At 43.8% G+C, this 23,562-nt stretch overlaps 1 protein-coding gene across 1 annotated transcript in view; it reads right to left on the bottom strand.

Annotated features, from left to right (window-relative positions):
- Positions 1–23,562, bottom strand: part of SESTD1 (SEC14 and spectrin domain containing 1) — a 152,063-nt gene that overhangs the window by 64,054 nt on the left and 64,447 nt on the right. Inside the window, exon 5 of the mRNA XM_066575769.1 lies at positions 9,197–9,310. Within this exon, the coding sequence (XP_066431866.1) occupies positions 9,197–9,310 (114 nt within the window). The remainder of the gene's footprint in view (positions 1–9,196; positions 9,311–23,562) is intronic.

Below are 23,562 nucleotides of genomic sequence, written 5' to 3'. Positions count from 1 at the left end.
CAGAAGCTGTTGGTATGGTACTGTAGTGATAGTAGGGATTATCGTAGGCTTTTCTAAAGAGGTGGGATTTTAGGTTGCTTTTGAAGGTGGGGGAGAGTCTGATAGTTTGGTGCAGCAAGTTGCAAAACAAGGAAGGAATCTCGGAGAAGGCTGTGTGAGGAACATACAGAAGAGAGCAGAGAAGCAGGTCTGGTGGGGACCAAAGATTCCATGTGGAGTAGGTAATGGGGTACTAGTACAGAGGAAACAGATTGCGGACAACCTTGTATATTACGGTTAATATTTTGAACTGAATTCTCTGACCGGGTAGCCTGTGGAAAGAATGGCAGAACGGAGAGACAGAGGAGTAACAAGGAAAAGACGGATTATCCAGGCAGCAGAGTTGAGGGAAGACAAGTGTGTTAGAAGCAGCAGTGCACCATGCAGCTCAAAGGGGCACAGGGCAGGATGGCTTCGCCTCCATTCTGCTGTTGACTAGCTAGGACACAGAGTCAGCAGTGGAATTGTTTCTTCTACCTCCCAGTACTGCACCATTCAGTCCCCGACTGGTCTATCTCCTGCTTTACTCTACCGAGAGCACAACACCGGAGGAGGAGCGGGGTCATGACTGCAATTGGCCACCTTGTCAGGCAGGACTGAGAATGTAATAGAGTTCTGCTGTTGAATGGACTTTAGAGAATAGGACAACAAATCAAGGGCTTACTAGAACTTTGAGGAGTCACGGGGGGGGGGGGGGGGGTGTAGGGTATTATTACCTTGTGGAGCCCTAGGTGCGGCACAAGTCCAATTAAGTGGGGAGGGGTAATGAGAGGGACACTGGAGGTAGCAGCAGGATTGGGACCGCAGAGACAAATCAAAGCTAAAAAGTTTTTATGGTGGTCTGGGTCCAGATAGTGTTTTCAGTGCAGTTACCGTCAGTTATATCATCTGTTTGGCGATATGAGTTTTCATTTCTCTATCATTGTACGGAACTGGATTCTGACTATTTGGTGACTGCACTATTTTGAGGTATACTAGAGCTGAGCCTCTGCATCGGTTATACATATACTGTGCCGAATATATTTTTTTTCTTGGGGGAGGGTATTTCTATGTTTTCCTAGGGGCCCCATGTGCGTCCCTGAAGAGTGTGGGGAGGCCACAGAGAAGGAAATAAAAAATGAAATTTTAGATAAGCATTTAGCCCTTATTGCAGAAGTCAATCCAAAACTTTGGATTACATACCGCCCTTCCTGCCTTTGACCATGTGCCCCACACAATCCACTAGAGATGACTTTCAAGGTTAGCTTCACCCTCAGGCCCAAGACTTGAATTTCCACCATCTTTTCCTTCTCCCAGAGAACATTTGCTCGCCTCATGATGGGACCAAATCCTTGGAACATACTGAGATAGTAATAATTTAGTCCCATGGCTCCTGAGAATAATGTGGACGTCTAGCAATTAACACTTTGAGTATGAGATCTGTTCCATGCAGGAAATATAAGCAGGGGCTGGTTTGTTTAATAGAACAATAACTCTGCACCACTGGTAGGCTCCGAACAAAAGAAAATCCCCGTCACCGTGCAGGCACGGAAACACAAGTCACACGTTCCCAAATGAATCATTGTCAAACACAATGGAGAAGCCTTTATTTAATTACATTTCTGAGTCAAGCAGGCTTCTTCTATTACAATATATACCAGCGCCAGTGATACATTGTGAAAAGTGTCATACACAGCACTCTGTGGAGTCTTAATATTGCTCAGTAAGGATGCTTTACCATCTATAGATCCCTGGGTACTGCAGCGTAGTGGCCAATAATATACCGAAATATATGTAGATCACACTTCTGTTACTGATGCAAATGAAAGTCACTTCCAGTCTCTTGTGGGCTATAAAGAATACACAATGTGCGCCGAAGGTTTATGGTCGGTGTATTTGCACTGCCGTGTTTGTTTGCATTGATTTGCTGTAATATAACTGTGATCCTTGTGAAAACATGGACAGGGAACCAGATGAGCTTTAACAGCTCCGGGGAATTCATTTCCAATTTCTGCACTTTGCAGCAAGCACAAGATATAGGAGTCTAGACTGCTGCATAAACACGCTGAAGAGATGGAAATTAAAAACAGGTTTTGGGTATGAAAACCGGTAGGAAAGAGGAATCCTAAATCGAAATGGTAATTTTTTATGGATTGACAAAATTCAAGAAAAATTAGCAAAACGGATGTAAAAAGCTAATCCATTCTCACACATCATCAAAGGGGTTCTTCACTTTGGAGAATCCCTACTTGTTAAGCGGGTCACTTGGCAATGGGCTGATCAAAAAGTGTCTCTATGCTGGGACCCTCCACCGCGCTGTTCTTCAAGTGGGGTCCTTGTTGCCAGGCTGCAGTCAGCCCGTTTATGGATCACAGGCTGCTGCAGCCAATCACAGACCTCAATGTTTAAGCTCTGAGGTCTGTGATTGGCTGCAGCAGCCTGTGATGTTCTGTAAACAGACAGACTGTCCAACACAGTGTCAGAGGGGAGATTGGAGCTGCGTCGGTGGAGTTGCGGGGAGCTTGGAGAGGCGAGTATAGGATGTTCTGCTGTTTTTATGCATGTGGAGAACAAAATGTAAAAAAACGAGAAAAAAAACCCCACAACTTTTGACAACCCCTTTAAGTTTTACACAGTGCCCACTCATATCAATGGGTTGTCCGTAGTTCAGAATAGGAGAGGTTCTTCAGAGCAAGGGACACTCTTTGTAATCATTCTCCACCAGAGAGTGAGGATCCTGAACAGAGGATCCATACTCTTAAGTCAGGAGTTTTTAAACGTGTCTATGAAAATGGGTTTTCTAAATTGGTCAACCACTGTAAAACAAATGAACATAAAACTAAGATGGGGATTTGATGGGCAATGTCCAGTAGGGAGCAACAAATATATGAAAGGGGTTTTCCCAAAGTCATTGGTGGCAGTGGGGAGGATGCAGAGTACATAAAAAAAAAAAAAACTCACTCACCTCCCGCTAACCAAAGCCCCTACAGTCTTCTTTACCCATGTGAATCCTGCAGCCAACAGAAGGCCTGACAAGGACATAATTAAGGACGCCCCGTAAACTTGTCTAGGGCTTCTACATAAGAGGTTCAAATTGACAGGTATACGGAATGGTACCAGGCCTTCTGGCTGGGTGACGACACCTGTCAGATGCCTCAGGGAGCATATTTATTCTCTATAGTTTTGGGCACAGATCAGTATGTTCACAACACCAAATTTATATAGTTTTATTTAAGTTGTGATACTTAACAAAAATACCTTTACAAAAATGTTTTTCGTTACTGGCTTAATTGTTGGTGGATGGGCTTTTTTTGTGGCGAGAATTGTAATTTCTATTAGTACCACTTTGCTGAATTTTTGATGGTTTTTAATTACATTTTTCCTTTGAGGCAGACTGACCAACAAAAGCACAACTCTGGAATCAAGTAATTGTTTTCTGACAGCATTAAATCACATGGCCTAAATAAGGTAGAATTGTAATAAAACGGACGGCAATACCAATTTTGTTTCATTCTTCAGTTTTTTTTTGTGTGTGTGTCAACTGGGGAAAGGAGGGTTTAAACAATATTTACTTACTAATAATTAACAAAACTAGTGATTCCCTCATCACAGGTACAAAATACTGCAATACTTTAGTATTGCAGTATATCGTGCTCTCAGAGTCAATTCACATGGGTGTATGCAAGTTGGAACCAAGATTTTCAGGCACAACTCACATTGCACAGCACATGGACACACGTCCATATGCTGCCCATTACCTGGGGCCAGAGTACATTGCATGTCCAATTCTGGACTGTGGTATGGACCAGAATACAAGGGCAGAAAATGCAGCATTTCAAAACGCCGCGGTAATCGCTGTATAACGCTCCCGTTGAGTTCAATGGGGCTTCGCAGACTTGATATTTGAGCGCTGTCTGCTCTATTTTGTCACATTTTCACGCATTTTAACACACCTCATCACCCATTACAATGATGGGGTGCTTAAAAACCGCTGTAAGATGCAGTAGCCTGTGTCCAAAAACGGCGGTAAAATCGCTGCGCTTTTTGGACTCTGTGTGAGAGTGGCCTTAGGGCTTTTCTTGCGCTTTTTTTTTCACGCGATATCGCAACATTTTTTTCACACGATTATCAATGGGACTTTCTAATGTTAAAACGCATTGCACAAAAATTGCAAAGCACAAACTTGCAATGCGTTTTTAACATTAGAAAGTCCCATTGACAATCGCGTGAAAAAAAACGCAAGTGGGTATTCACCCTTAGGGCTTTATTCACGCCCGGCCAATATACGGTGTCCCTGTCTATAGGGGAAGGAGGCTTGGAAGAGCCCCCTCTCCGCCTCCTATCCACCCCTCGGCACTATTTGCAATGGGAGGGGCGGGCAGAGCTAAGTCAGAAAAACGTAGCTCCGCCCCCTTTGTGCAACTAGTGCAGAGGGGCGGAGCTCAGAGCACTGCTCCCGGCTCTTCCAGCCTTCCCCCGCAGAGAGGGATGCTGTATATCGGCTGGGCGTGAATACCCGGCCGCTATACGGTTGTCTAAATAAGCCCTTAGCGAGCCTTTTCATGCCGTAAATTCTGCAGTGGATTATCCTGTGGATATTCTACACCATTTACATTACATTACAGTAGGAACCACGTGGATGTGATTTAAAACAAATATCCACACGGAGTGGAAAATTATTGCACAAAATACACAGTGTATTAGAAATACGCTGCAAACCCTAAATCCGCAACATGTCATACTGCAAATTTTGACTGTGGTTTTTAACCCTTGAAATGCAAGCCTGCGTTAAATCCGCAGCAAAGTAAGAACTATTCAGGTGTGGATTTGGCCACTGCATATTTGCGGTGTACTCACTGCATATTATCTGCTGCAGGAAGCCCCCAGCAAGTGCACCCTTACAGTCATCCCATTAAAAGAGTTGTACCAGAATAGCACATTATTCCATATCCTCAAGATAGGGGTTAACTTGCTTATTGGTGGAGGTCTCACCACTGACACTCACTCTCATCTCAAGAATGGGGGTCTTGTGTCCCTTGTGGTCCTCACTGTGGGGTTACTGCCCCCCCCTTCCCTGTAGGGAGGTAGGAAACTGGATGGAGCGATGGTCATTCAAGCGAAAGGATAGTCGGGCACGGGAGAGTCCCATTCCCCAGATCGGCGGGGATCTCAGCATTGAAACCCCCACCAATCAGCAAGTTATCCCCTACCCTATAGATAGGGGATAACTTTATATTCTGGTTAGCCCCTTTAAGCCCTGCCACAGTCTCTGTAACCTTAAATCTTTCCTGGTGACAACTTGTTCAGATAATAATGGCTCTGCTAAAAAAATAAGCTGTCTATTTCTGCAAGCTTTTAATAAGCCATATATATCAAAAGCATGGTGGGATCCGGAACACTGGCTATAGCGGTGGTCCCAGTATGCCTGAAGGATGTTTTTACAACTAACTCTATGAAAAACAAGACATAAATCGAGTTACAAAGTTCACAGCTCTTCAGAGTAACATATTATTCATAGTCACAAAAGGCATGACTAGGAGTGAACTGTGTCACTCACCGTATGTCACACTGATGACTACCATACGGCGGGGGCACTCCGACGCTTCTGTTCACTGCTTGCTGCATTCAAATGGAATACTTATTAACTGGAAACATATACCAAAAGGAAAGGGAAACTGTTTGTCTACTAAGCAGGATGATTGAGAGGTCTGGTCTTATCTTTGGCTCTATTCAACCTTGTGTTAGTTCTTTTCAATCTCGTTTCCATTGCTCTTTCACAGCTAAAAGCACGCTATTCTTTCCAGTTAAAGAAAAAAAAAAGAAAAACAAGGCAAAAGCCCCAGTTACAAACAAACGAAAAACTGAACGAATTAACGACTTCTTTGCATAAAAATGCTGAATATTTAAATGTGCAGATACTCATGTGAAATCCTCTCCATTTCCCTCATTAGATAAAGCAAACACTGTATATGTTGTTTGCTCAGGTGGGAGTGTGTTTATACAAGTAATCTCTGGCCAGCAGGGTTTTAATTAGTGTGAAGATAAGCCATTGTGTTCTGCTGGCATGAGTAAAGAAGTAGTCCTCATGTTTTGGAAAGGCGAAAAAAATCACTCCTCCCCTCAACTTGTTCAGTCTTTTAAAGACTGAATGAAAGCCATTAAGCAAAGCGAAAAACATACAAACTAACAACCATTGTTATGTTGGCTGAAACTCAGCGATAAACGATAAATGAATGAATAGTGCACGATGGCTTTGCATTTACACGTAGCAATTACTGCACAAAGTTGTTCTTTTGAACTAATTTTGTGCAATAATCGTTGCATGTAATTGGTCACGAATGATGTTGAGAAGGACAAACTGTTAAATTCCTATTCTGTATTTGTTTTCTCTAAGAAAGTAGATGTAACATCAACTAATCTTTCCTGTGCTATTGGGGGAATAAAGGAATGCAGGCTATCTACAAGCAGAGAGATGGTGAGGGAACACTTGGCTAACTTAAATGAATTCAAGTCTCAAGGTTCAGATTAATTACACCCTAGGATACTAAAGGAAGCAGCGGAGGTAATTGTTGAACCACTTGTCATAATCTTTGAAAATTCATGGAGAACAGGAGAAGTCACAGAGGATTGGAAAAGGGTAAATATTGTCCCTATCTTCAAAAAAAGGGAGGAAGATGGATCCAAGAAACTACAGGCCTGTGAGCCTGACTTCTATACCGGGAAAGATCTTTGAACAAATTATTAAACAGCATGTATGCAAGTACTTGGATGAGAAAGCAGTAATTAACCAGAGCCAGCATGGTTTTGTAACAAACAAGTCAGGTCAGACTAATCTAATTTCACCGACTGTGTTTATCAGGGAAATGCAGTAGATGTAGTATATATTGACTTTAGTAAAGCATTTGACAAAGTATCTCATACTATTCATATTTTAAAAAATGACCAAATATGGGATTGACAAGGCAACTGCTTGGTGGATTCACAACTGGCTAGGGAACGTACTCAAAAAGTGGTCATAAATGGCTGCACATCCAAGTGGAAGAATGTGTCAAGTGGGGTACCACAAGGTTCTGTCCTGGGTCCAGTGTTGTTCAACATTTTTATAAATGATCTGGAATTGATGAGAAACTGATCAAATTTGCCAACGACCGAAAGCTAGGAGGACTTCGGTCAAGAACACAATAGACAAAATGGAAAAGAACCCCGTGCTTCTATGCACGCAGTATGTGAACGATAGAGGTCTAGTAAAAGGTATGACTTACTTCGTTAAGGACTCCTCTCAATCATGGGACGCCCTTAGTAAGCCAGAGGGGGTCCTGGTATATTTTAACTTTTAATTGGTGGAGAGACAAACACGTGCAGACACAAGCAACAATAGAGGGAAAACCAATGGAGTGCAACGCTTTTCGTAGAAAGACAGGCTCCTTTTTCAAGCACAAATCTAGGAGTCTAGGTTGCTGCTTGCTAGGAGGGATGGCTAACACTAGAGAAGAGAGAAATTATTCAAAAAGATCTAGAAAAGCTTGAACGGTGGGCAGCAATCAACAGAATGGTATTTAACAAGAAGAAATGCAAAGTACTACATCTGGGCAAGAAATATGAAAAAAAAAAGCACAAACAGAATGGGAGGAATTGGGCTAAGCAGCAGCACATGTGGAAAAGACTTGGGTATACTAATAGTTCATAGACTGAACATGAGTCAATAATGTGATGCAGCAGCCAAAAAGGCAAACACAATTCTGGGATGTATTAAGAGAAGCATACAGTCTAGATCACATGAGGTCATTATCCCTTTCTACTCTTCCTTAGTTAGACCTCATCTGGAATACTGTGTCCAGTTCTGGGCACCCCACTTAAAAAAAAAAAAAAAAAAGGCGAATTGGAGCAAGTTGAGAGAAGAGTTATCAAGATGGTGAGCGGTCTGCAAATCATGTCCTATGAGGAACGGTTAAAGAATCAGGGAATGTTTAGCTTGCAAAAAAGGCTGAGGAGACTTAATAGTAGTCTATGCATATCTGAGTGGGCTGTCACAGTGCAGAGGGATCATCACTCTTCTCACTTGTGCTAGGAAAGACCAAAAGCTCCCGCTTACTTTAGCGGTTGTCAAGAACGACACAGAGAAAATATATTAAATAGAGGACAAGTTGTGCGCTATTATTTTATGGCTCTTTAACATAGGGTGATAATCGAGCAAATGAAAGTTCATGAGCAGCAAATATGTCTAAGACCACCCAAGTCCTAGACACAAAAATAAAAATCTATAGCGCCCTTAAAGGGGTAGTCAACAGAAAAAGGATTAATGTCTCAGATTACGTCCAAGAAACCAGAAGCATTACTTAACATGGCACACCAAAAAAGTTATTCACACTTTTGCTTGTGTTAGATGTGGCAGTCGGTTTATCTGCATACTGGTAACGTGGCCTTTGACATTCTTATTTTCATACCACAAGTTGAGAACTTAAGATGTATGCCCCTTCTGTGATGACCGTTCTCATTACAAAAGAAGTGAAAATTCATAAGGGAGCCCTTGTCATATTGGGGAAAAAATATCAGCAGCTGGGTTTCCCTAGATCTTCATCTTCTTGTCCTCGAATTTCTCACTGATCCGAGGACAAAATAATGGAAAGAGTGGTTTGGTAGAACCTAAGTCGTGATTTTATTTCTTACTTGCAAAAGTAATATAATTTTGGAAAAATATATTCATTGTTCCACTGTCATGGTTGCAACAAGCCTCTGAGCCCCCAGTCTTACCGCACAGGAGACAAAGCAAGTCTCCAAACCCCCTTTCCAGTAGTCAACGCTATTCCTCCCCGAACTCATTCCATTCTGCACATGCCATCGGTTGGCAAGACATTACTAGACAGTCTGTTATCAGCTGTCATTTGTAGCCAAGGAGCATGCAGCGCTGTCATTAGAGGACAGCTGATGTGTCCTTGCTCTGTCCTGCAGGAGGGGTCTGTGGCACTTCTGCAGGGAGCGGTGGAGCTGGAACCAAGTCAATGGATTTGGCACTGGGTGGAAACACCTGACCACTGGATGCAAGATGGGCAGAAAGCAAAACCCAACAGCTAGGTTGACTGGACATCGTCCAGCCATGTTAAAGCAAATGTGCAAATAAAAAAGCTTCCCTTTCCTTTAATCCATGAAGACTACTTCACTTTTGTCTCAGCATTCTTACCTCGAAACCAAGGCGATCTTTCTCCTTCCAAAAGCAAAAATGTGTTACTTTCTTATCCCAGAACTCATCTGGCTTCACCACACAAACTAGAGACACTTCGGCTGGAACTACATTCTGGAAATGAAATACAAAAAAGATAATTAAAATGTGTCATGCAGTACGTAAGAGACGGCAGATAACAACGGATTGTGTTCACCACATGGACACGGAGAGCTGAGCGTTACCCAGGTGCGTCAATACTGTATAGATTCCTTTTATACGAACTACGTAAATCAGGTTCTGATGTCATTTATTGTTTGCTTCTAGCAATTACCATTCAGAACATACTCCATTATGTGAATGCAGAAACATAAGACTGGGGGTGAACAATACAATTTTAGGTGAAAAAGTCAATATACTGTTTAAGAAAACTCCAGGAAGTAAACGTTTTTTTGATTTGTTTTTTAATGCTTTTATGGGAAAGATGCATGGTGAAACTGAAGGGCCTTCTTACAGGATAAATTGTTCTGATTCTTGTGAGATCAGAGAGAATTTCAACGATTGTCGTTGAGGCTTAACCCTTTCCAATCCACTATCTGACCTCTGAAGACATTATGATTTAAGGCTGTACAGCTTCAATGTTTGAAGACGTCCGTCGGGGTTCTCTTACTGTATATTTCCAGCCTCCCTGCTGTCAGAGCCTATCCAACGTGTCACCTCATGCAGTACTGGCTTTAGCCAGCATATAGCGCTGTTGTATAATGGTATAAAAAGAGTAAGCCCCCTTGGAAAACCAGGATGCAAATTGGATTGGAAAGGGTTAATGCATGCACGACTGAACGCAGAACTATAAAATCGTTGATCGCCCAGTTAGAAATGAAACAATGGATCAGCCTGTGTGAACAGGCAGATATTCATCATTCATGAATGACTGCCTGTTCACTGTTAATGTGATCCCCTGTAACCACAATTATATTAGTAGGGGAAGTCATATACATGTTCACCAAATGGGAGCACCACCCTTATGAATACAGCAGACTGTAAAACAAGGAGTCCACTGGGTTGTTTTTTTGTTAGGCGCCATTAGCACAATATTTTTTGGCAGTTTGGGCCAATAGTATAGTTGACCTGTACCCCTAAAATACTCCCATTGAATAAGGCAGCCCAGTCAAAAGCTTGCAAGTTACTTGAGTGTCACATAAGTCGGATAGCATCAGAAACATGGACTTACTTCAGTGTACTTTTACAATTTGGCTACAAAATTAAAACCTTCCAAGCTCACAGACTTGAACTAGCCGTGACCGGCAATATATTGTAGATTGTATTTAGAAACCTGGAAATATGGATTTATCTTTATTCTTCAAGAAGGATTCCGACCCCCTAAATAAACTTCTAGAAGCTACTTATCGCATTCTATGGAGCAGATAAGAGATTATCCATCTCGCCTGCTCCTGCGAACTGCCAGATAAAACTTTGTTAGGCACTCGCCCAATCCCCAGCTGTTCTGATAAAGATTGCTGTTAAAGCTAAGAAGAAAAAAATTTGATATTCTGCAATTCAGTAAGCAAAAAGGAGATTATCCACTTCCCTCACAAAAACAGCCCAAATGTATATTTTTTTCCTACAAATCTAAGTCTGAGGGATGAAGGAAAAAAAAATTGAATATCTGATGGAAGAGGCACACAAAGCTCTCACTGTTCCCTGCAGGTCACATTTCAATCCATAATTCAGTGCCTTCAGCTGGTAACGGAATACAGAGCTGAACTTTACACCAACCTATATCAATCACTGCGCTTCTGAAGCACTTAACGGGAGGACCAAAGAACAGAAATCCGCTAGAAGTTATTGTCAGATCAGACTCTCCGCTGTTGCATTAAAGTTCTGCGCCCACATTGAAGACGTGTCACTCGTGTACCGAGACCAACTGTTCTTTATAGAAAGGTTCCACAATGATTAGCCGATCACAGAGTGTCCCAATGCTGAGACCCCTTCTGATCAGCCTCAATTCTTTAAGGGAACCTAGCAGCATGTGCTCAAGTTCCCTGCAGTGCCCCCACTGGGAAACTGAAGCATTACATAGCATGGACTTGTTGGGTCTTTTTGTAGATCTAGCTAAAAGTTTAACACTTCGACAGAATGAAAACACACAATTAACAGAATGATTACTGTCCGAAAAATCATGCCTCTCCCTTCAGCCCTTATAATTAATACATCTCTCCAGAATACAAGCCAAATTCATTAAAGCATTTCCATCAGCCCGCCCATTCTCCCAATTGGAACAAATTATCCCTTTACGGGGTCATACTAGTAGGTGAATTGCGCTCCTTAAAAAGAAATTTTTCGACCCTCAAGACACCATCAATCCAGCATATATCCTCTAGTGGGAAACGGAACTAAACATTCAACTGTCGGACAGGGACGTTAGGGAATTTACACAGATTTTCTAGATGTATTAGGTTGCAAAAAAACCCATTATAAACTTTTGACCAGATGGTATAAATTACCAGAATGGTTTTATGTTTACAAATTAGCGGATTCTAATTTATGTTGGCGAAGCAACAGTCTAATAGGTTCTTTATACATAATACATATTTGGTGGCAGTGCCCAAACATACGCCCATTCTGGGACCACATTGGAAAAACCATACAAAACCTATCAAATGATGCCTTCAGACTCTCCCCAGAATAAGTGATATTATCTACACCCTCTTCAAATTATAGACCCTCAAAGTCTAACCTCGTAACCTACTTAAAGGGGTTGTCCCGCACCGAAACGGTTTTTGTTTTTTTTTTTCAACCCCCCCCCCCCCCCGTTCGGCGCGAGACAACCCCGATGCAGGGACCTAAAGAAAGCTTACCGGAGCGCTTACCTTAATCCCCGCGCTCCGGTGACTTCTATACTTACCGGTGAAGATGGCCGCCGGGATCCTCTTCCTCCGTGGACCGCAGCTCTTCTGTGCGGTCCATTGCCGATTCCAGCCTCCTGATTGGCTGGAATCGGCACGTGACGGGGCGGAGCTACACGGAGCCGGCATCCTGCACGAGAGGCTCCATAGAAGAAAGCAGAAGACCCGGACTGCGCAAGTGCGGCTAATTTGGCCATCAGAGGCCGAAAATTAGTCGGCACCATGGAGACGAGGACGCCAGCAACGGAGCAGGTAAGTATAAAACTTTTTATAACTTCTGTATGGCTCATAATTAATGCACAATGTACATTACAAAGTGCATTAATATGGCCATACAGAAGTGTATAGACCCACTTGCTGCCGCGGGACAACCCCTTTAATCTCTGCTGCAAAATCCTAGATCCCTACCATGTGGAAGCAGACAGGAGCACCTACATATAACCAATGGGGGGCTCAAGTAAATGAAATTAGGAGGCTTGAGGAACTAACTAGCTGGGCTAATAGAATCCACGGAAAATTCAGATTTACCTGGGACCCCTGGTCTAAAGTGATCTAATCCTGCATTATCTTTTAGAGGTAATAGAGATCTACTTTCTTGGACTTTGTTAAACAATCTCTAAATTTGTATACGTATTGATTCATCAAGGTGTACCCTGTAGTAGGACTCCTTCCTAAAAAGTCCAATCCTTGCCCTTTTCACCCATGACCCCCCCCCCCCCCCCACACACACACACACACACTAAGAACAATCTAGCATTTATTTAATAGCATGCAAAAGGTTATGGTTAATGTATAACTTCCACTATCCTACAAATAGTATTTGGGCAGTCTGGTTGCGGAGGATAAACTACCTAGTAACACCTGCATTTTGAATTACATGGTCAGACAGTATGGGGGGGAGATTCAGAAAGCAGTTTTTGTTATTAAAAAAAGAACGTTTCAGAATTTTGTGCAAGCCCCATTTACAAAAAAAGTTTTGAGACTTTCACAGGTGCACAGTGCTGGACCACTTTCCCCTCCAAAAAGGGGTGTGGCTTGATGGAAGGGTGGGACCACCCTAGACTGACCTATAATTTATGCCAGAAACTAGTGTGGATTATAATAGATATCTTCTCCGGCTTCCAGCTGGCTTAGATTTCTCTGCAGATGCATGGCACAGCCAGAACATTCACACTGCCATTATAGGCTCTGCTTTGACCCTCATTTGATGGCAACAAAGGTAAGCCGTCAAAATCACGAACACCTTGACAAATGCCATAAAAAAATAATATCAATGGAGCCTCCCTGAGTATTGGGTGCTGTTGTATGACAAATCTGGCTCGTTGTTCTAGCTTCCTTTACGAACAGAAGACACAGCGCATATATAATCAGAACCGGAAGTGCTTTTCTCTATCTTTTACTATTTGTTGCATGACTAATATTACTAACGGTATCATCACTCTTTAAGGAGAGGACCTAGAAGGTGAATGAGGAAACTTAAAAGGCCATTCATGTTCCTCTGAAACAATGATTGGGAATTGCATATATTTCCCAAAGCCCTGTATAAAGGTTTGGACATTGATTTGCAGGAATGCTGCCATCCCATAGGTGGCGCTGCAGAGGTATTGTTCCATCTTCCTTATTTGCATATATAGCCCAGAATGGCCTCACAAGTCTCCTAACTCACCTTCTAGGTGCTCTCCTGAATGGGGGTTTGTCATAAAAAAAACCCCAAAAAAACACAATACTTACTTACAGGCTGTCTTCCTCTTCTTCTGGTTATAAAGCGGCCATTGCCGACATTCTTCTTCCTCTCTGACGTAAGATTCACTGCCTAGCAAAGAATGCCGATCTAATGCAGAGACTGCATGCGCGCTGTCTCGCCGCTAGAGTTCATATACTATTGCAGTGAGATCTCGCCCATGCGCAGTCTCTGCAATCGCTAGGCACTCCTTGCTAGGCTATGAATGCTACGTCACTAGTGCCGTAGTGTACATTGGCTGGCAGGAAGAAGACTGCAGAGAATGGACACTTCGTCACAGGAAGCAGAAGAATCAGCCGGCTGGATGTGCGGTGACACCCCCGGGACTGCAGGAGCCAGGAGAAGATTGGTAAGAAGTAGATGCGGTAAGGAGACTGACGGAGGAGGAATAGGAGTATAGAATTATTATAATTTTTTTTTACTGACAGAACTTCTTTAAGGAGTGACGATATCCCTCCTGACCCACATCACAGGCCTCTCCTTAGTCAAGCCAGGATCCTCCTGCCCATGATGAGGGGCAAAAACCTCGAAACAGCTGTCTGTGTATGGATTCTGGTTTTCAATTCCCAATCATTGTTTCAAAGCCTTGTATAAAGGGTCGGACATTGATTTGCAGGAATGCTGCCATCCAATAGGTGGCGCTGCAGATGTATTGTTCCATGTTCCTTATTTGCAAACGAATGGTATTAACGCCTAGGAGTATCCGAATACTTTTTAATGTTGTAATAATCAGTTTTGGTACCAATCTTATGCAATTATTCACTAATAAAAATTAAAAAGCCCCTTGTACCTAAAAGCATAGTAAACACCAGTGTCCGTAACGCGGTCATATCTGCGGCTGGCGTATTTATATGACGGAGTTGTAAAAGTAGCCCCATATGTTTTCCTGCATAACTTTAGTAGACTCCTGGCTCATGAAGCCTTCCGTGATCATTAAGTTAACGACCATTCTGGATTACGGCAACTCGTAAAGCTGTCAGACATAAAAGCGAGCCTTAACGGCCTTTTCTCGGTGGCCATGTAACCTTCCCACAATATATTACACAACTCTCAGAAACATCTCAGCGCTGCTGATAACAATTCATTTAGGGCCGTCAATTGTTAATTGGTTTATTCATTTCTGCTTTACCTGCTGAATAGTTAATGGCTTTTAATGAAGGTCCTTGTACGCGCCACCCGACAGCGACCATGGTATACAGTGTGAACCCGCCTCATTGGCCTCCATTGTAAAAATGTGGCAAAAACATAGCTATGTTCTGTTCTCTTACAGCTGTGTTTTTGCTACAATGTTGTATAAACAGCAGCTTTTTGACACAATTTTCCAAGATACATAGCAGCAGATGTAGGGCCGGGCTCACACGACAGGTGTACTGCGCACGACAGTGAGCACGCGCAGTACAATTTCGCTGCCAGGCTAACGGCGTTTTACGCTTACAGCTGGGATAAAAGTAGCGTAATTTATTTGCCTATTGGGCGCACATAATACGCAGTCAACGGCGTCAATGAAAGTATATTGATTTTTATTTATCCACTCACACTTGCGTACATTCATTGCGTAGAATACAGGTAACCCCCGCCCAAAAAAACACACAAAACGCACCATGCTCTATTTTTCCACGTATTCCCTATTGTTCTATATGGGGGTGTACAAAAACGCGGTACAAACGCAATTACGTTACGTAACTATAGTTTTTTTTAATGCATGTTGCTAGGAAACGGGTTAGAAGTTGAAGCCAGAGCGTGACGGCGTGCGTGAGATTTACTGTTATGCACAGGCAAACGCAATCAGAAGAGCGGTGATATGCAGCTCCACACGCCGGTAATACGCTGTGTTTTACCATACAGTTGCGTGAGCCCGTATGCCATTTGTACATTACCCACATCGTTCTTGCGCTTGTAATACGCGGTAGCAATCTCCCATACACTCCCATGCTGCCGCACACAAAAGCGGCGTAAAATAAAACACGCCAAGTGCATGGGAATTGGCGGTATGCAGCAAGTATGCATGTCAATGCATTCTTGCTGTGTTCTCTCATGCGGCGTGCAGCAAATTACAGCAGTCTATATGCAGACAGCTTTTTCCCGCTGGCGTTTCACTGCAACACCCGACTTTAAAAAATAAAGGCCAGAATGGATGCCGTAGTTTTCTATGGGACAGTTCATGGAATCCAGTGCATAGATTTTGATGCTTCCTCTCTACCTAAAACAGAACCTCCCAAAAGCTGGCGTTTCCGCCCTCCGCTAACAGACCTGATCCTGACATCTCTATCTCTGTGTGGCACCATAACTCCCAGCACATCCGCTGCCTTGGGGTTATACTTGACTCTGATCTTTCCTTTACCCCCTACATCCAATCTCTCACCCAAACATGTGACCTGTATCTTAAAAACAAGAATCGCAAGAATCCGCTCTTTTCTCACTGTGTACGCGCTCAGAACACTCACTGTTGCCCTCATCCACTCTCAGCTCGATTATTGCAACTCGTTGCTGATCGGCCTCCCCTGCACCAGACTCCCCTACCTCCAATCCATCCTGAATGCGGCAGACAGGCTCATCTTCCTGTCCAGCCGCTACTCGATGCCTCTGCCCTGTGCCGGTCATTGGCTGCTCGTCAAATATAGAATACAATTTAAACTCATCCATAAAGCGCTCCTCAGCACCGCACCGCCCTACATTGCCTCCCTCATCTAAATCCATCATTCAGCCTGCACCCTCCGCTCTGCTAATGAAGCCAGACTGAGTGCTTTTTTTAATTCGAACCTCTCATTCCTGCCTCCAAGACTTCTCCAGAGCAGTACCTGTTCTCTGGAATGCGCTACCAAAGACTATCCGGGCAATCCAGGACACATAAAACTTCAGGCGTGCTCTAAAAATGCACCTCTTCAGGGAGGCATACCACATCTCCCAAACTAAACCCCTATGTACTTCGCCTGATAACATGCTCCCTGACCTACTGACTGCAATCCCTGCTAGTCGTAACCAACCGGCACCTGCAGTCATACCGATTCGGCCACTATACGACCTGACCATTGTGTATAGCATCCCTCACTCCCCACCTCTCCATACCGTGCACATCTCCAGCCCCTTTACCTTCTGTATCACCCCATTACCTGTAGTATGTAGGCTCATTGGAGCAGGACCCTCACACCTACTGTCTCCATAAACTGATTACATGTAACCGTCGTTTTGCTTCTGTTCCCAGTTTTTGTAAATGCTGCAGAACGTTTTTCTATCCAGGTAAGTCAGCTATTAACACCAAACTGGTACAAAAAGTGTACCAAGACGGCATCAGTGGTCTCTGTTTCTAGCATGAATCAACTGTGACTGAACACAACTGATGAATACCCGACCAGTTCATTACATCTCCATGTAAAAGTGAAGGAGGTTCCTGACTCCATCTAGAATAGATCCTTGTGAAACTTCTGTTTCACCACAAGTTCAATGTCTCGATTCTAGGCCGAAATGACCCTGGCACTGCCCCCAAAGGCAACATAAATTCCCAAACATGGTGCCAACATGCTATGGCTTTGCTCCCCATTGCACCCATCTACTAGAACCCAACAAATGTTTCATTATGATTCGGTCCGTAAGCCATTGGCGAGTAGACGTACCTGCTCTGCCATATGCTGTCTGCTTGAAGTAGTGGGATGCGATCACTGAACTGTAAATCTTGCAGCAGATCCGCCATGTGTGTAAGATTTCTTAGGCTACTTTCAGGCTGGCTTAACAGGAGCGATCGCGATTTTGCCGTCAGAAAATCACGGCAAAAATCGCATCTGTATTCATTGCTATTTGTGAGTGTCAGCGATTAAGTTTTGGGAGAATAATCTTGAATCACTGCCGCCCGCGATAAAATCGAGTGACAAATTTGCGCATTTTTTTTTATCGCATAAGTCAATAGGCTTTTGTAATGTTGAAAAATCGCATCGCAATGAGCGTTTGTAGCGTTGTGATGCGATAAAAAGAAGCCACCATAGGAATACATGGAAGATTTAAAAAACAGCACATTGCACAAAGATAGAGCAAGCCATGATTTTAGCCCCTCAACATCGCATCAGTGAAAACATCGCAGGTGGGAATGAAACCGTAGTAAATCATTGGTTTCATATTCTGCCTTTTTACTATCGCAGCAGGAAAAACGTCCAGGAGTTTTTCTGATAGTTTAATGCCCTTCTGGATGTTGGCCATAGAGCCAGGCTGAATTCTATTACCTAGAACCCCTAATGCTTCAAGTTTCCTTATATGCTTGATAAAGGGCATATCATCCCGAAACATTGCCTTATGTGAAGATCCGGACTGTCCAAATAAATTTTATGTGCATTCACAAACCTACAGTGTGCTGTCCAACCATTCATACTTGTAAGCAATGATCCATATCTTATCAAATCCTTAAAACTTTGTAATACTGAAAATATACATTTTGACTTGATTTAAAGGGAACCTATCAACTCCTTTAAGTTTTCTTGGCACAGGCAGCTCTGTATAATGACAAAATGAAAAAAGTTTGGTAAAAGCAGTTTTGTGAAACTTTTGTGTCCACTGCAGACGCTGACTGACAGGTCTCTCTATATGCACAGTAACGCAGAGACCAGGAAATTAGCATCAGGAAAGAGGAGGAAAGCGGGTGGTGGTGGTGGGGGTTCATGCTTCTATGAATATATATTCATTGAACTCCTCAGGCGCACGCTACATGCTTTCAAGTTTCACTAAACTCCTGTACGGATCATTGCTTAAGTGACAGACCCCTGAAATCAGCGTGTCACTACAGACAGGGTTGCTTAAAGCGACTTTACGGTCTCAGGACAAAGTTCTGTCCCAGGACAGGAGGGGCATTTGAGTATTACCTGCAGTCGTTCTTCTCTGCCTCTCCTCCAATCCGCCGGTTTCAGGTCCTGTTTTCGGCAGTCCAAGATGGCTGCAGCAGTTTTAACTACCTAATGCATATTGCGCACTACTCTGATTGGCCAGTGTTGATCATACGTGCAGTTTTGGGCAATCAGAGAGCAGGTCTAGTGCATTAGTAGTCTAACAATACCAATGTACTGCGGGGATTAGGTAGTCTAAAGATTGTGTCAGCCATCTTGGATGATTGAAAAGAGGACCCAGAACTGCAGGTAATACAACCCCCTCCCCCACTGGAACTGGGATACAATTTTGCCCCAAGACTGAGGGGGGATTTGCTTTAAGAGAACCTGACAAGTTTTCGTTAACCAGTTAGCCCTACTACAGAACATAGTATGAGCCTCATGACAAGGTTTTTTTTATATGTATATATGTGTATATATTTTTTCTTTTTTTTCTTCTTTCAAATCATTAAATGCCCACAATTTTAAAGCGTAACAAGGTTTTTGAAAGTTTTCTAAAATACACCAAGTTCTCCATAACCAACTCATTTGCTGCTGCTTGCACCCTGTTTCACATTCTATGTTATAATTTTCATATGGTCTCAGCCATTTTTCTGCTGTCCCGCTATTTATTATCCACTACTCGGGCAGGGTTCAGGTTTCACATGCCTAGCATTCTGCCAGTAGTCCACTGTCCTGTACTTCCTTTTCCTCATTTCAGATGCTGCATTGCTCTGTCTCTGGTCCAATCAACTGGGAGGCAGTATCTGAATGCCCGAACCTCTGCTGTCCCAGGATGATTGTATAAGTTGGGCATTCAGAAGCATTCTGGCAAAATGATCAGTAAACTCAAAGTAATGTGCACACACCCGTGCTGTAGCAGCAGTAGAGGCAGAGAATGTGGAGATTGTTTAGTGTCTGCAGATTGGTCAGCCCGGGAGTGCAGGAGAGCAACCTGTGAAGATAGCTCCTCCCCACAGCCAGAAAAATGTCCCAGTAACTACAGAAGCTGAGTACCTAACAACAAGCAGTGGCTTGCAAAAAAGCTGGAAAGGAGACCCCCTAGTGTTAGCTACTTCAGCCTTCATTTACAGTGAAATTTTTTTTTTAAATAAAGTATATTACAAGATTGATGAGACACACAAGCTATTAGATAAGTAGCCTAAAAAAATTGTGCCTTTTAAAGACTGCAGGAGATGAAATCTTACAGCTGGAGAGCATGCTGGTCATAAACAATAGCTTTGTCTTCCGACAACCCACTTCCATGCACATTCAGGCTCAACTATGTGTTTAAGGGAGGTAAGCTTATCACCCCTAATAACAATGGATTGAGCATGTTGAATTACACCCTTCTTCCCTGACAAGCCTGGACCCCACCATATACAAGATGGTCAGCTGGTCCTACCAAAATCATTATCTTCAGAGTACCTTCAGTTTATACACGGCCACGAAGAGAAAGAAGTGCAGATATAACAACTGTAGAGCGTTGAGTCTCAGGCCTCATTGATGTCTGCCTAAACTAAATGTGCCGTACTTCAACTATTGCTACGGGGCACAATCATTTACTAAAATTGCAACTCTATTACATAATTTTGCACAGCAAAGAACAGAAGAAGTAGTTAAAATAAGACAAAATGTAGCAATGAAAATAAAACCCGTTCAATGGTCAAATAATCCCAACCTGCGGCGTTTACTTCAAGGGCGCCAACAAAGTCAATTCTTATACATTAACTTCAAGATGAATCCCGCCATGTTACATTAACTATCAGATCAATATTAGACAACCTATAGCGATTACCGGCTTTTGTCATGTGTTTGAGGTGCTGCTGTGTTCAGCTGGTCATGGGGAGTTTTGTTTTTACGAGACGTGAAGCGCTCGGGGCGAAGAAAAGGCATTTTATCTTAATTGCTGCCACGGGTTGTGCGCCGTGAGTGACAGGCGTGGTGGGAGCAGCAGCATGAGCCCCGTGTGTAGTCTTCATTTATCCAGCATCACCATCGCTCGGAGCCTGAAGCGAGTGCAGCGAGTGAAGTAGCCGACATTACTGCGTTATTTCCTTTTAAGAACTACCAGGTTAGACGCTAATCATCAAGGTGATTTCTGAAGAAGGGGGAACGAAAGGAGACTGAAGTACACCGTGTATTTAAAGAGAGTCGGACTTCAGGAAGATCTTCTATTAGGGAATATATTAGATGTTCTGATAAAAGGAAGTACTGAGTACTACTGTTCCAGTCACTGAATCCCACCCGCCTCTAAGTCACTGAATGGAGGGGCACAAGACAGTACGATGCCATACTGGTGTGTCGAGACTGGTTCCTAATGTGTTAAAAGGCTTACGCCTCTTAATACACTCATTGAAAACAAAATTATGTACCAAGAAGGAGTTGTTAGAATTGGATGAAACTTTATAAGAGTGAATGTAATGATGATGTATGTAGGGGATTACAATATTAGAGCGAAAGGAATACGTTTATTGGGGAAAATTGTACAATACCAAACAGGCTCTATCTAGTACCCCGTTGGCCGCCTCTGGCCTGGATACAGTCGGCATGGAGGCATACCGGCTCCGTATGGTATTCTGCAGCATATTGGCCCACAGATGTTGCAACTGGGTCTCTAGATCCTGCACACTAGTAGGGGGCTGAATTCGGCGTCCCATAAATGCTCGATTGACAATAAATCTGTCGACCGGGAAGACCAAGAAAGAGTGGCAACCTGGTGGAGGCATTTCTAGGAAATCCTTGCTGTGTGTGATCGAGCATTAAGCTGCTGAAAAATACCTGTTGGAAGCCCTGCCATGAGAGGCAACATATATGGCCGTAGGACTTCCTGCACATATCCCTGAGCTGTTAGTGTCCCTATATCATATGGGGCTTTGTGTTGCTCAACAGTAAAGGCAGGATTGAAGCGCTCACCATGAGGCCTCCATACTTGGACACAACTGTCATGGGTTCCCAAACAGAACCTGGGGGTAGTCTTAAATCCATGGAGCTCATTACAATTATCAGTTCTGATCCTTTCCAGAAAACGTGTAGGGTGTGAGTGAGATTAACCAGCTAAGCTCAGCTCTATGATCCTTCTGCCATCACCCATGTGGAATGTTTCCTATATTCCATTATTCATAAAGCGTCAATGTATCCTGCAGACATTTACAGGGAAGCTAATTATTCACATCAGTCACTGTCTATGTACCACGCAGCCAAAACCCGTTCTATGTAGCATGAGTAAAGCGTAGACCCTGCAGGAACATGGGGGAACACAGGGATAACTTACACACCCCATCTATGTGTTATCTTCAGAAAGATTCATTGGGTGCTGAAAAGACAGGAATTAGGTCCTACCTGTTAATTCCTTTTCTTGAAGTCATCCTGACAGCATACACATGGAGGTTGCCTGCTGGACACCTGTTGGGACAGGAAGCGGAAACTACAAAAGGCAACTCCCACCACCGGCTCACCAGTGTGTACCAAATAACTACAGTGACCCGGCTTTGCTTAACCAATCATTTCTAATATGGAAATCATAGTACAATACGTTACTTCATGTAAAATATAACCGAAGGGGAGGGAAAAGCCCCTATGCTGTCAGGATGACTTCAAGAAAAGGAATTAACAGGTAGGACCTAATTCCTGTCTTCCCCTCGTCATCCTGACAGCATACACATGGAGGAATACCAACGACCAAGGGCTTTAGGGAGGGACCACTGCCTGTTGCACCTTCCGCCCAGAGGCCATATCCCGGTTGGCCCCCAAATCCAGGCGATAGTGTTTAACGAAAGTATGTGTGCTCGACCCGTGGCGGCTCTGCAGATCTGGTCGGTTGTCGCCTGGGCTCTCTCCGCCCAGGAACAGGCGACCGCCCTAGTGGAATGGGCTCTAACGTTGCCCGGGAGTGGGATCCCCTGGGATCTGTACGCCTCTTCTATGGCCCTCCTGACCCAACGCGCTAAGGAGTCCTTAGTAGCGGCCCCTCCTCTGCGTGGACCTTGAAATTGAATGAAGAGGTTGTTAGACTTCTGAAGGAATGTGTGAATTCCAAATACTTCAGGACTGCTCGTCTAACATCTAAATTATGGAACCTCTGTTCCGTGGTATTACGGGGTTCCTGGCAGAAGGAGGGAAGTACTATACGCTGTTCTCTGTGAAAGTCTGTGAGAACTTTTGGTTGAAAGAAGGGGTCAGGCCTGAACTCTATTTTATCTGGGAAGGTGGTCATGTATGGGGTCCTAATCGAGAGGGATTGGATCTCCCCGATCCGTCTGGCGGATGTGATGGCCACTAAAAAGGCAACTTTGTGGGGGAGGATCTTTACTGATAGATCTTCCAGGGGCTCAAAGGGGTGTGCGCAGAGGGCTTGCAAAACAAGGTTCAGGTCCAATGGGGGCATGGTTTCTCTTATAAAGGGATGGAGTCTGACTGCCCCTTTCAGATATTTCTTAATTAGCCTATGGTCGCCTAAGGGGAAGTCAAAGAAGGCCCCAAGGGCGGCCACCTGGACCTTAAGGGTACCAGGTCTTAGCCCCATGTCCAAACCATCCTGTAGGAACTCCAATATTTTGTTAATGTCGGGCTGTTGGAGGTCATGTATACTATGCCCCAACCACCTAGAGAAGGTATCCCACACCCTGGAGTATATTTTTCAGGTGGATTTTTTGAGGCTCTCACATAACGTAGTGGTCACCCCCTCTAATAGGCCCCGGCTCAGGTATTTTACCCGCTCAACTTCCAGGCCGCCAGTCTGAACTGTCGGACCTTTGGGCATATCAGGGGACCCTGCTGAAGGAGGTCGTCTCTCTGCGGCAGATGTAGAGGCGATCCTGTGTCGAGAGAGCGGCCAGGAGTGGGAACCAGGGTCTCTTGGGCCGGAATGGGGCCACCAGGATAACGGAGCCTGGG

Source organism: Eleutherodactylus coqui, chromosome 8 (genome assembly GCF_035609145.1).
Source record: "Eleutherodactylus coqui strain aEleCoq1 chromosome 8, aEleCoq1.hap1, whole genome shotgun sequence".
Lineage (NCBI taxonomy): Eukaryota > Metazoa > Chordata > Amphibia > Anura > Eleutherodactylidae > Eleutherodactylus > Eleutherodactylus coqui.
The sequence above is the reverse complement of the archived record's forward strand: the minus strand, read 5'-3'. Positions and strand labels throughout refer to the sequence as shown.